We start from the raw sequence: 14778 nt of genomic DNA, 5'->3' as shown, positions 1-14778 counted from the left end.
GGGTCACGTGACGCTAGTAGCACGTCATATTCTCGAAGATTCGTGAAGTCTCGAGCTTTTTACTAGATATGTGAGCGTCTTGTATATATACCAGACTAACATATATCTAGTAAATGCTAGGGCATTCACGAAGGAACGGGATATTTCTAGAAAATAGGTGGCGTGACACTAGTCACGTGACCTCGCTGACGCAACAATATTCTTAAACCTTTACTAAACCATACTGTCTTGTTCCGCCCCGTTGCTCTTTTTTTCTGTAGGGAATATGTATGTTACGTATGCATATCAATTTTTCCCTAAATGCTTCCCACATCTGTTAAAGATCCCCTCCCAACTCTATAGAATCCAATCTATAGAAGCCAGATCATGTCTCATGAAATTTGGAATCAGGGTACTATTCTTTCTCAGTTCTACATATAGTAAAATCCCAAACCTCATAGTGAAATGGTCGCTTGTACTTAAATGCTCACCAACCTCAACTCTGTCTATCATATTCACATCTGACGCTAATATTAAATGTAATATAGCTTTATCTCTTATAGGTTTCATCACCAGTTGGTGTATAAAAGTATCCTGAACAATTTCCAAAAATCTATCCCCCCTCAACGTTAGACTCGAAATTTTCCTATCAATACCACTGAAATTAAAATCCCCCATCATAACAACATCTTTTTCAGCTACCATTCTGATCTCATTATACAGTTTCTCATTAACTTCCACATTCTGACCTGGTGGTCAATAAGAAATCCCAATTACAAGACTTTTCCCTTTATATCCACCAACACTAACTGTTTGATTAGAAGAAGCAAAATAATTAATGTGTTACATTGCGCTAAAAACATTTTACTCAGAGGTAAATAAATCCAACATTTCATTCCTATGTTAAATTTTTATTCATAGTAGTATGATTGGGTACTTTCTCATTGCCTCAAAAAAAAAAATATATATAATTTTTTAAATTCAGGTCTGACGTTTTGACATGTCAGTTTCAAACACAAAAATACTGCTCTTTTGTAGATAGCGCTATTGTAACATCTGTCTCAATTCTGTCATCATACCCTACAGTCTTTCAGGTGGGAACCGAAATCGAAGTTAACGCAGGGGATGAATTAGGTAAAATGGTTTTTGGTTGAGTTTTAAAATGGTTCGTATATATTTTCTTATATATAAGAGCATATAGCGGAACGATCGGTATAGGGGGGCGAAAGTACAAATAACACTAACATAATAAATCTCAATGGTTAAACTATATTTGCATTATCACATTCACTCAATCAACACTCAGTAACTTGACTCAAGTCTTAGTTTGACTTTGAGTAAGTTTAGTGACGACAGCCCTAACGCTTAATAATATTAATAGTTATTAAGTTAGTAATACTGAGCAATAGTTATAACTTGCATGAAAACTAACAGTAGTAACACTTAACAGTGATATTACAAATATTCATAATTAAAGTGTACATCAATGATGATTTTAACGTGTTACCCTTGCACGTACTATTACATAAAAGTTCTAATAAAAAAAAGAAAAAAAGTCTAATGAATTATGACAGAATTAGTACCCTTCATAATACTAATAGTATTTTTATTTGGGGGTTTGCTATGGCCTGTGTTGTGTATTTTTAAGTCAGTTCAATTGACTATTACACAGGGGAAATAAAAATAGCAAGCCTTTTTGTTAGTTATTATTATTTTATTTTGAGTTCATAATCATAATACTTCTCTCGTTTGTTAGTCATACTTAATAGTCTCAGATTTGGTTTTGACATAGTAAGAGAATAATATTATTATTAGTGTCTTATGATTTGCAGTTACCTTAAGTATATATGTGAACACTGGGTGAGAAGAATGAGGTTCATAAATCTTGTTGGATTGCAAGGATCTTCCTGTAACTTGTAAGTTCTAACATTGGGCCACGTGTCTTGTGGTCTAATGATTTTCCTGGAATCGACCATTCAGTACATTTGTTCGCTCTGTGTGAGAATTTATGGCACTTCTCCTTGTATTGGCTAATTATATGTATACCATAATAATGAATTTATTGTAAGTACAATTTTTGATTGAAATACAGTGCTAAACTAGTAATAATTGTCCTTGTAAAAATATTTAAATGAATGTTGTAGTACGGGACAGTGAAATAAACTTCTTACAGTAACTTACTAAGAGTGACATGAATATTAAAATATTTAATATTGTTGTTATTTGTATAACTTGCCATCACTGTGATAGGGGTACCACACATTATTGCATACAGTTATCAAAATTAACAAATGATAAATTTCACATCAATCACCTGGCTACAAAATAAGGGTTACGTACCTAAATATTAAAACTTAAGATATTGTAGATTAAATGTTAGACTAGCACACACCTTGTCTCACTGCAGGATTTGAAATTATACTGTAATGACATATTAAAGTGAGCTTGTATAATATTCCAAGCTATATTGTGAGAATACATTTTCATAAAGGAAAGCTGATTTCAAAAGGTATCCATTTATTCTGACTTTTAAATTGTGTTATACCGGCAAGAAATAGAAATGACAGATTTTATTTAATATGTCATAACATATAAACAACAAGGGACCATTTGATCTTTCTAAACTGTTCCTTCACAGTGCATGCCCACCCCAAGAAAAAGAAAAGTGAGAATTAGTGCACACTTTATTTTGGGGGAAATCATTGACCCCCCCCCCTTCTTAAGTTATTTCAAGATGCAGGCATCTTGTAGCATTACCTAATCACTCTTTAGAAACATATAACTGTCTTTATTAGAGCCTGTCTTTATTAAAGTCATGTTATCTCTCTCATCGTATTGCCTTCAGGATCAAACACAAAGAAATCGAAGATCTTTATCTTATTGATCCTCCAAGTAATCTTTTAAGTTTCTTTAAAATCACCTCATATCTTTTTTTTTTCCTCAAGAGAAAATAACTTAGAGATCTTAACCTATCACTATGAGATAATTCCTCTGTCTCTGGAATCATCCTAGTAGCTCGTCTTGAAACCTTTTCCAGTACATACAAGTCATCCTTTCTTAGATAAGAAGACAAAAACTACACACAATATTCCAAGTGTGACTTGACTAATGATTTGTATAAAGAGAGAATTACTCTTTTGACTTGTAAACAATGTTTCTAAATATCTCATAAAATTCTGTTAACTTTATTATTAGCAACATTGCCTCATTGGCTTGACTTAGCTACCATTGTGCCAAGATCCTTTCCTTATTCGTACTATTTAGTGGGTTATATGTGATCAAAATTATTACCTTGTATGTATTACTTTACAGTTACTATAATCAAAGGTCTTTTGAAAATTATTTGTTCATTGTTAAACTTCAAGTCATTCTGAAGTACCTCAACATCCTCTACACAACTAGAAACACTCATGAGGTTAATGCCATATAGTCCAGTAGCCTGTTTGGTGAACCTAGATTTAACACATATATAATGTCTTTTGTGGGTGGTATAACTCAAGACTTTTTTTTTTATGTATCTACCCAATAATTCTGTCACATTTAAGCATTTTGATATATTGATGTTTTCTTGCCCCTCTCTGTGTCCTAATGTAATAAGTATTAGTTGGCATTGTAAAGATCAAGTAAGGGAGTTTTAATAATTAAATAACATCTATTAAACAGTTAATACTCACATGTTTGTATGACATTAGGTAAAGAGTAAAATGTGTTAGTCATCTGTATTTTCTTGAAATGTGTCTAAAGCTTAATTTGTCAGGTTGCTACAACAGCCCACACCTCCAAGACTTGAACAGAATATGGTACGTGCAACTGTATCATATACATTAACAAAGTGTATTGACCTCACATATGCACTTAACTAATTTTAAAATGTCTCTAGGAGAAATTGCAGTATTCACTAGCACAGTTGTAGAAAACATAATTTGAAATTCCCATCAGTTAACCTTCCATACTCTACTGGACCAGGGTTTGGATCAGGAGCAAGCACATTTCCAAAAACACTTGTGAAGATGAGTGCTCTTTACATTTTCAACAAAAGCTTCTGTGCTGAGCTTCAATATTGTTGTAATGCTTCTGTCAAACTTTGGTGCTCATGATTTCTAACATGCTGGCACATTTTGATGGTCCATAGCATGCAGTCATGAATTTGGTTCCCTGTTCAATGACATCAGGCACATCATTGATGTCACCAATTAAGGAGAGAGAATACTCAGCCTGTAGAGTCTTTAAAACAGTGTTTTTGCCAGTGCTGAAATAGCATACTATTATATCACATCCTGACAGGACATGGGAAGATAATTCTGGCAGAGTAGCCTTATGTTTCTGTACAGTAGCATCTATTTCTATTTCAGCTCTCTGTAGGATTGGTAATTCCATAACTACCAAAGATGTAAGCTCCTGCAAAAGATAATGGTGTAAGAGTAGGCCAAATACATCTATGTCATCTGATAGTACTTTTATCCCCACCAATTATGTAGCTTTGCACTTAACAACATAATACTAATATTTCAATTACTTGGAATAATGAAAAACCCTAATTTCAAGTAGTTGATTATTTTTGTTACAATCAATTTAATAGTAATTTCAATTAATTGATTGTTAGAATAATCAAAAAAAAAAAGACTTTAAATAATATATACCAAGTTCACACTTTTTTGTCATCTAGATAACCAATAATATCCCCCAAAAATGTTAAGTTAGTAAAGCAGAGTTTTCTTCAATGAATGCCTATTAACTCTTTTATAATGTCATATTTCACTAAATAGTTTTGCAAAGCTTTTTATATCACCGCAGAATTTTTGCCATTACACAAGTAAGATTAACTGACTTATAATTTCCAGTTCAATATGTATCACCTCCCTTTAAAAATAGGAGTAACAAAGTAAACGTTCTAAAAAAATGCTAGATTTTTGAGCTTCAGTCTTCACAGCCTGTCCATGTACACCTGTTAAAAAAAGCAAATCTTGAAGAGATGAGGAAAGAATTATGTGCTGTGAAATAGTTGGAGACACTGATCAAATGTGGAAAAAATTGTTTCAATTATTAAATATTCAAGATAGGCATGTTCCTTATTAACAGAAAAGAGTGGCTGCAAGTAAAAAAAAATAATGTTGGTTCATAAAGGATGTAAAGAATAAAATAGAAGAAAAGCATTATAAAAAAAAAGCTTAAATTCACTGCAATGATGGGTGATTTGGAGGATTATAGAAGATCAAGAGAGTTGATCAAACAGAAAATTAAGAATTAAAAAAGAAATTTATGGGGAAAAAAAGGTTGTCTGAAAACATAAAAGAAATATTAAGGAGTTCTTCAAATACATTAAAGGTAAGCAATATGTTAGGATGTGAGTAACTGGAAGGGCTAATATCTGATGATTATGGGATGGCTGGTTTATTAAATTTTAGTTTTTCTTCAGGTCTACTAATGAAGATTTAAGCAATATTCCTCACCATAATAGTTCGAAATAAGACTGAACTAGATGATCACTTTAATTTTGAACTTGTTAAGAAAACATTGGGAAGTTTAAAGAATGATTAAACTCCTGATCCAGATAATATTTTGAATAAGGTTAAAAATTGGATATGTGAGCCACTTGCTATTATTTTTTCTAAGTCCTTGAATAGTTGGCTAATGTTACTTCTCTTTTCAAGGGAGGTGAGAAAATTTTTTGCCAGTAATTATAGGCTTGTTAGTTTTACATCAGTGGTGGAAACATTTTTCGAAACTGTCTTGTCAGGCAGGTGGTAGCACTGCTTATATAGGGATGGCCCAGATTGTTCATTGAAATGGTATTTTAAATATATCCTCAATAGGTCATCAGAACTTTACAATGCTATACAATATTTTTTTTATACCAATATCTATGTGATGACTGAGTCACAAGTTCTGGAAATGTTTGTGAATATCATTGCAAAAAGTTTGAATTTCTTGTTGTTCTTTCTGCTGCTTTTTTATTACACAGTAACTCAAAAACCAAAATGATGGTGTCAACCAGTTTAAATGTGGTGACATAGTTTCAAATGGAGTATCTGCTTTTATAAGTATCATTAACTAGTAGTAATTTAAAAAAAATATAATTATAATGTAAATGATGTTATCATTACCCCTTGAAGTTAGCTTTCTATAGACATTTGGTGTTCCTTTAAAAAAGTTTAAGTACAGGGTGAAACAGGAATTACCCGCCAATAATATAAAAACAATAAATATTACAGTTGGAACCTCATTGTATTTTGAACTTGGTTATAAATACAACCTTCCTATGTCTGTTGAAACACTGCATTAAAAACAAGTAAAAAAAATATTCAAAAAAGGAAGTAAATGTAGGGATGGCTAATATTAATCCTTCAAAAAGAATGCTAACAAGATAATAGGGGATGGCATTTGCATCATCCCTACTAGAATTAACATATTGCAGTATATATAACTATTCAATCACAATTGAGTTTAATTTTTCTTATTTTTGTCTGTTAGTATTCTAGTACATTGTGTGACTGTGCTATTATGTAGGGATGATGCAAATGCCATCCCTACTATTTTGTTGTGTAACTATTTTGTATTGTGGGAATGAGAGAGCATGTTTGGGGTGACAAGACAACAATTACAATAGGTATATTAAAAAACTCAGGGTATGCAGCCACAAGTGGGTACACAAATCAACCAACTTGAGGAAATTTACAAGTAAAGCAAGGAATAAATAATACTGAGTCCAATTCTACACCAAAAAATATACAATTTATAAACATAAAGATATGAAAGCGTATAATGAATGAAAAACAATAACATAAAAGTTTAAACTTTCAGTAACTTGTATTACATACATAATATTTCTAACCCTATCAACATTACTTAATTAACTTTAATGACTTTTGCATTACACATCATATTTCTACCTGGCAATATTGTTAGTGAAAGGAGAATAGCAGTTAAAACTTACATGGAGTTAGCGTAGTGCAAGTCATTTTCTGTCTGTATATCTTGGGAACTTAGCCAAAAGAACTGGAGCAACTAGAAAGCCTAGAACAACCTGGAACCTTCTGGAGCAACCCTGAGGCCGGGAACAACCTTGATGTTGAGGATAATCTTTCTGTCAGGGACAACCACACTTTTGGTCTAGACATCAATTCTTATATGGTTTTGCAGCATAATCCATTCAAATTCATTGGGGTCAGTTTCAAGGTGATTCATTCAGTAATTAAAGTGGACTCATCTTCATTTAGTTATTGGTGCCCAGTGACCAAGGACTTGATGTCAAATAACATAAAAGGTTACAGGAAAAGTTACCTGTGTATACAGCTTCTCGTCCTGTGTAGTCTGTCTTGAATAAACATCTTTCCAACTAAGTGGTATCAGATTACATTTCTCATCCCTGAACACAATTGTTTAAACTTACATATCCATCAAGTTAGAATCACTTTACACGAGAATCCTCTCCATTATCACTGATATGCAGACAGTGTTAGTTATTGTTGACAGGTGTGTTCAACGTTCGTCTTTCGTTAGCATTTTGCAACACATCCCAAGTCCATAGTTTAGTTTGGTTGTAAGGTGGCAGTTCAACTCATGAGAAAGAAAGCTGAAACTTTTAATATTTCGTAACACAGCCATAAGCTCAAAGACTAGTTAACCTGTGAGAAAGTATATTTGAACTAATTGGTTATTTTAGGGTACTTCATTTGCATTCTTTTTGAAGGATTAATATTAGCCATCCCTACAATTAATTCTTTTTTTTTAAGTTTTTTGTTTACTCATAAAGGATGCTTTGTAGAGTCATTTAAGAAAGATTAAAATTTTGTTGGATAGTCAGCATAGTTTCATTAGGAGAAAATCTTCTGACATTCTTTGAAGAGGTTACTGCTTATATAGATACACCAAATCTACATTTACAGAAAACATTTGACAAGGTGCCACATAAAATGGTTGTTAAAAAAGTTATCTCTATTGGTATAGGGGATATGTTGACTCATTGGATAGAAAACTAGGTGGACAGAAGAAAGCAGAGGCTTTTCATAAATGGAGTCCAGTCAAACTGGATTAATGTTACGAGTGTGGTACCTCGGGGCTTGGCATTAGGTCCTTTGCTCTTTTTGATTTACATCAATAATTTAAATGAATGAATGATCAACAAATTACTTAAATTTGCTGTCAACATTAAAGTGTGGAGTATTGCTGGCTGTGAGAAGGATGCTAATGTACCAAAAAAATAATTTGGATTTTTTTAGCGAGTTTGAACAAATAAATGGTAGATGGCTTTTAATTATAGTAAATGCAAGGTAATGCTTGTGAGATATCATAATTTGAAATATGATTATAATTTGATGGGAATAGCATTAACAGTGTTATTGAAGAAAAATATCTTGGTGTTCTGGTTGGTAAGTCTTTTATGCCAATCAAGGTTGTATCTAAAGAAATATTTAATACAAGGCTAAAGAGGTTATAATGTCATTATATAGGTCATTAGTTAGGCCACATTTTGAGTATTGTGTTCAGTCTTGGGTTTCTTATATCAGAAAATACATTGAATTGTTGGAAAGGGCTCAGAGGAGGGCTACTAGGATGATACCTGGGATGGAAAGGTTATATGAGAATAGGTTAAGATCTTTGAACTTCTTTTCTCTTGAAATTAGAAGCGTGAGAGGGGATCTAATTGAAGTGTTTAAGATTGTTAAGGGAATTGATAGTGTTAATGCATCATCTTCTTTTTTTTCATATTTAATGGTGAGAATGGTAAGACTAGGAGACACACAAATTTTGGCAGGGTAGGAGTCAACTTTAGGTAAGACAGCTTTATTTTGGGCTATATGTTTACATGGATTAGTTTAACAAGAATGTGAGGTTGTCCCTTAAACATTTTGACATGCACCCCCCTAAATCTCACTGCCTAAAGAATCACTGGTATGTATGAGAATGTATAATATTCCCAAATCAAAGGTTGATAATTTATTTGAAAAATTCTAATATCATGTTTAGTATTTGTGAAATGTTTGAAAGGAATATAGTGTTAAAAATGTTTGAAAGGAATATAGTGTTAAAAATGTTTGAAAGGAATATAGTGTTAAAAATGTTTGAAAGGAATATAGTGTTAAAAATGTTTGAAAAGAATAAAGTGTGAAAAATGTTTGAAAGGAATATAGTGTGAAATGTATGAAAGGAATATAGTGTGAAATGTATGAAAGGAATAAGGTGTGAAATGTTTGAAAGGAATAAAGTGTGAAAAATGTAGTACAGGAAATAAGCTATAATTGACTGTGATATTTCAATATATTAAAGCATTTTGACATAAACATTAATTGTGGTTGCTACAAGTTTTAAATATTGGCTCAAAACATAATTGTTATCAAACATTTAGTTTGAAGAGACACAGAGAGAACATGCTATACATTCACTCATAAGGTCAGTAAAATATTTAATAAGTTTACAGTGATTCATTATACCAAGAGGTAAAAATGTTAAGTAGTTAGGTGATCAAATGAATAAAAAAATATAAAATGTCCACTTGAGGTGTAAAAGGAAACTCTTGGCTAAGACTGAATTGTTATTATTTTTTTGAATGAAGGGAGAGTATAGCTACCTCCTTGAAGAAGACAATGATTTTTTTAACTTCTAGTGAAGAATATTAATAGGACTGGACATATATGCTTATGTTCCTTATAGAAGTAGTAGCATTAATTTAAACATTTTATAATGTGTAAGTTATATTGTTTTATTATAAAATGCACTGAGCTAATTGAAGTTTGTTGTTTTATAGGTGTGTTGTTTACAACAAAATATTTTTTCCCTGTAGAATAACGCTGTTTTGTGTGGTATGATGGATACAAGAGAAAGACCAGTGTTTCGACCACCAAAAAAACGAGGGCCTCGATCTTTGCCAAGATCGGAAAGTAACTGTACTCAAACAGTAGTGCCAGTAAGTCCAGTGAGAAGTAGAAGTTTTCAAAATGTTAACAAAGAAGCTAACTCGTGCATTCTAGGTGAAGTTGATTTTAATCCACAGGGTTGTGTTGATAACTTCAAAAAGTCCAAGAGAAATGTTCATGTTGAATCTTTAACATCTTTAAAAGAACATTCTGTTACTGTAGGAGAGACACCACAAATTGCTGACAGTGGTTATACTGAAATTGATCTAAGTAATGACAGAGTATCCTTAAAAGCACATTCCCATTCTATATCTTCAAGAGGATCTGATTCTGATGGGTATGTGACCATGACAGGAACAATTAAAAGGGGCAAAAAGAAAGGACAAACAATGGACATGAAGGTGCATATGTCTCGGGAAGAGCTAGATGAACTAGAAAGTAGCATAATTTCTCATCAGAAACCAGAAGAGGAAGATGATTGCTTTTTTGGTGCTAAAAAGGGTCCTCATGTATTTCTTCTTAGCCTTCTTTTAGCCCCTGTAGTTTTCTGCATGTCTGCAGCTTATTCTTTTTATATTGGTACAATGACTTGGTATAATATATTGGTGTTATTTACCGAAAAAAAAAACTGCATGGCATAAAATTTTTGTGAGTCCTTTACTGATAATTTTTTATCCATTTCTGATCATGATGCCAACAATTGGACTAGGTTTATATGCTTCAGTGATTCAGTTGTCCTGGCAGTATGATTTGTGGAAGCAGGAAGTCCTAGACTGGGAAAAAGGATTTTATGGCTGGTTATGCTGCTCCTTAAATATAGAAGATTGTTCCCCTTATGAAGTTGTGATCTTAACTGAAATACAAGGTGCTGATTCAGCGAAACAGAAAAAAGCAGTGGTTGCTGATACTGCTTTGTGAAAGTTAACATTCTCCTTACATTTAATATTGGCCTGTTTTAGATTTGATAATAAAAAAATGATTTTTTTTATGTAAGTGGTAGTGCCCAAAAATATAATTTTTTTTTAACACTTAAATGTTTTTTCTTATTAGTATTATTAGATAAGTAAAAGCAAATCCCTCTTAAGTTTTCTATATTTACATAAAATACCACATTTTTAGATCAGTACTGGCCCTTTTTTTTATCTTGAATTGGGCTGTTTAGTTATTTTAGAAAAAAATCCAATTTTAAAACATACTTTTTTAAAAAGCATTAAAGTTTGTAAACCTTCAGTTTGGTTTGGAAATTTGTTTTGTCACACATTTTTAACAGAGGTTTTAAAGGCCAAGGCAAATTTTATAAGAGACTCAGTACAATATTACATTCTTTAAATTTAGTTTAATATTTTGGAAAGGTTTTAGTGTGCTGCTTTAGTACACCATTGTTTACTTTTTCAAGTCTGTTTTTCAACTTGCATTTGAGATGCAATGTAGACACACATTATTGTATTGTAAATCTTAATTTAGTTAAGCATTCTTTGGCTTTGTGAAATTCCTAGTGTTATGATTTATCCTTAAATTACCAAAGGGTAATAGATCTTTTAGATTGATTTTATAGAAGTGGAAGTTCATGATACAAGATCAATGATATCACATATCTTTTCACAATGCTCCAAAGAGGCTATATTTATTCTTATATGATATCTTACCTCCTCTCACAAAATAGCTATTCTTGATTAGTACTGCCCTCTATCAGCTTAAACTTCAATGCTCTGCCACCAGCCTTCCACCTCTGCTTCTGAATATCCACATTTAAATGATTATGCAGCAGCTCTCCACCAATAGAAGCATGACACAACCCCTATCATAACCAGCACCCTCTCCACATTTGCACTCATTAATTACTTCTTGATTAGCAGTAGTACTGTACAGACTTGCTTGTTTCTGCTCGTAAGTTTGTCAGTCTTTTCCTTTATGTTACAAACTTAGTTTTTCTTTAATATGTTTTTGTTATATTTTTATTTACACAGGCCTTTTTGCTAGTGTATCGTGAATCTCACTCTGTGGCAAATGGTGCCTGACCAGGTTATTTTTTTGAAAATCCACATCGTCCATCCTGTAACCATGCTCGATGTCAATTACATTGTAGCTTTTCCTACCACGGACCTCATGTACAATTCTAGATGCTATCAGGTGTTGGTTGTGTTTGTTTGTTCAGTTGTTGAAACAATTACATCACAGGATTAGGATACACACACAGTAGAGATGGGGTGTTTCGTAGGACTGCCAGTAGTTCTCTATAGTGGTCTTTTGCTTCGTAAATATGTTCATCTCAGACCGTACACTCATGGACACACATCAGTAAAGCTGACAGGGATTGCTGCCCATCTTTGATGCTCTGTGGAATTGAGATCCTTCCTATCGCAGACTTGACGTACTATTCCAGATGCCACCAGGTGTTGGTTGATCACCTTCATTATTGTGGTAGCTCTGCTTTTTAAAATAGGGTATTGCAATCGCCCATTCATTGTCCCCAGTGATGTGGTCCTTTGGACTCTCCAATGCATTTTCCCCTCCTTTCATCTAGTGGAGTATGGGAGTCCTTGCCACTTACCAGTTCCTAAACTCTGGGGTGGTGGACCATTGAGGCCTCTCCTTCTGAGTGATGCATCATGCTACTCAGCTGAGATTAGGGCAGTGGCATTCTGTGGGTGTCGATAGCATATAGCACTTCCTACCATGGACCTGATGTACCATTCCAGATGTTGCCAGGTTTTGGTTGTAACACAACACCGTATTAATATATATATATATATCTCTGGCATATTGCATTTTCTAACCGTGGCATTCCACCTTCCTACCATCCTCTGGATGTACATTCCCATTGAGTTTAGTGTTGGTTGGAGATGACCTGGTCATGACTAGAATCATGTGTTGATAATGTGATGACCTTCCTACTATGGACCTGATTTGCAATTCCAGATACTGCAAGGTTTTGGTTGAAGCACTCCGCTATGTCATGTTTATATATATATATACACATTGCAGTTTACCCCTCAGGCTGAGACATTCCTCCTGCCTACCATCTTCTTCTGGATGCTGTTCTCTGGATGTTGGGTGTTGGTTGGAGATGGTTCAGGTAAGTAAGTCCTCACATATGTTCTGGCCAGTATCCCTCCTCCTACCACAGACTGGATGAATAATGTCCATTGCCACCAGGTTTTGGACTGGAGATGCACTCCTGGTTTGCAGTCCCTCTTGCTACCATCTGCTGGATGTTGGTTCCTAGTAGATCTGGTGTTGGTTGTAGTTGGATGCAGCACATGTATTCCTACTTGTGTACAGCTGGGTATCCTCCTCCTACTGCAGACTGGAAAAAACCATACCCAATGCCACCAAGTTTTAGACTGGAGATGTCATCCTACTGGGCTTTCCTCTTTCCTACCATCCACTAGATGTTGGTTTGTGGTGGATCAGGTGTTGGTTTGGTTAGAAGTGCGTTCAAGTGGAGATGGATTTTAGTATGGAAGCTCATCTTCCCTACCAGTTCCAATTTTAAGGTGAAGAGGTAGGTGATCTTCTGCCTACTGCGAAACTGATGTACAATTCCAGATACTGCCAGGTGTTGGATGAGGTGGAACTACCATTACAGTCTGTCTCACCCTAGCCACTCAACACCCAGGGGTTCCATTAATTGGTAATACATATTATGGGATTCCTTAATGTTTTTCTACCTTTTATGGTCATAAAAGAGTGAATAGTATACCTGGATCAGATATGGTGCAGTCTCCTGCTGAGATGTGATATTTTCTTTTTTGGTTCCACACCTCATGGTGTCTCTTTGGGTGCTTCATAAAGAGAGATCATTTTTTCACTGGCCCTCCACCAGTTCAATGTGGGATTCTAGCTATTTTGTGAGTGGAGGTAAGATATCATATCGGAAATTAATATTTTCTTAAACTGAAAATGTATTTCCGAAAGATACTTCCTCTCACATTTCCCACCAAGTGAAATGTGGTGTAGGTCTTCTGGCCAATCTCGAAGTAATTAACGAGTGCAAATGATAGGGGTTGTGTCACGCTCCTATTGATGGAGAGCTGCTGTATATTCATTTACACGTGGATATGCAGAAGCTGAGTTGGAAGGCGTGAGACAAGCATTGAAAATTTGTGCCGATAGAGGGTAGTACTAATCGAGAAAATATTTTGTGAGAGGAGGTATCTATTGGAAATACATTTTTTTAGGAAAATGTTAATTTTAACCACATAGAAAAATGGTTTCTTGGAAGTTCAATCTGACATAAAAGATACTGTAACCATTGTAAGTGTTACTTGGTTTAATTTATTGTTGTGTTTGGAGTAGTTAGTGTTAGTGTAAGTTTTAGAATATGATTTACATTTAGTAGATTTTTAGGAGGAAACTTTGTTTTAAGAATGTGAAACTGAAAATCAAGTAAGCATTAGGTTAAAAATGTTAGAAATGTAGTATTACAGTGTAAATAAATAAATCTGTATGAATCTTCTTAGATAACATTAATAATGAAACTAGATAGCCTTTCCTTAATAACTGTGGTAGTAATTCTACATACAGTAATGGAATTTCAAAACCCAAAGTTACACAATCTCAGTTACGTGGACCTTAGTGATAATCATTATTGTTACAAAACACTGTCATCAATGAATGCTGTACTTTCTACTGGTGCTGCACAGTAGAAAGTACCAAGTAATCATGGCAAGGACCACTTGCTGATGACCACAAAATATCACTTGACCATTTATACAAAAAATCAGTACTAATACAGGGGTGTAGAAATCAACTAACCCAATGAGTTCAGGCTATCGTGAAGTCAACACTTTAGCCCAGTGCTTGTGTTGTCCTCCTTACGTGAAACGTATGCATGTGTGCTAAGTCCAACTGTACATTTCATTATTTGTTTTATAAATGCTACCTGTTTTTCTTTTAAATCATAAAATATCTTCTGTCACCAGTTTTTGTAATATCAGTAGTC

At 33.8% G+C, this 14778-nt stretch overlaps 1 protein-coding gene across 1 annotated transcript; it reads left to right on the top strand.

The window, feature by feature from the left end:
- Window positions 1-8720: 8720 nt before the first annotated feature.
- Window positions 8721-12519, top strand: LOC106471995 (transmembrane protein 169-like). Its single transcript, XM_022400607.1, is given in 3 exon segments — window positions 8721-8752; window positions 9761-10453; window positions 10455-12519. Coding segments are annotated over 2 exon segments (969 nt in total). The 5' UTR covers window positions 8721-8752; window positions 9761-9781; the 3' UTR covers window positions 10752-12519.
- The last annotated feature ends 2259 nt before the right edge of the window (window positions 12520-14778 follow it).

Source organism: Limulus polyphemus, unplaced genomic scaffold, assembly GCF_000517525.1.
Source record: "Limulus polyphemus unplaced genomic scaffold, Limulus_polyphemus-2.1.2 Scaffold5013, whole genome shotgun sequence".
NCBI classification, from domain to species: domain Eukaryota; kingdom Metazoa; phylum Arthropoda; class Merostomata; order Xiphosura; family Limulidae; genus Limulus; species Limulus polyphemus.
The sequence above is the reverse complement of the archived record's forward strand: the minus strand, read 5'-3'. Positions and strand labels throughout refer to the sequence as shown.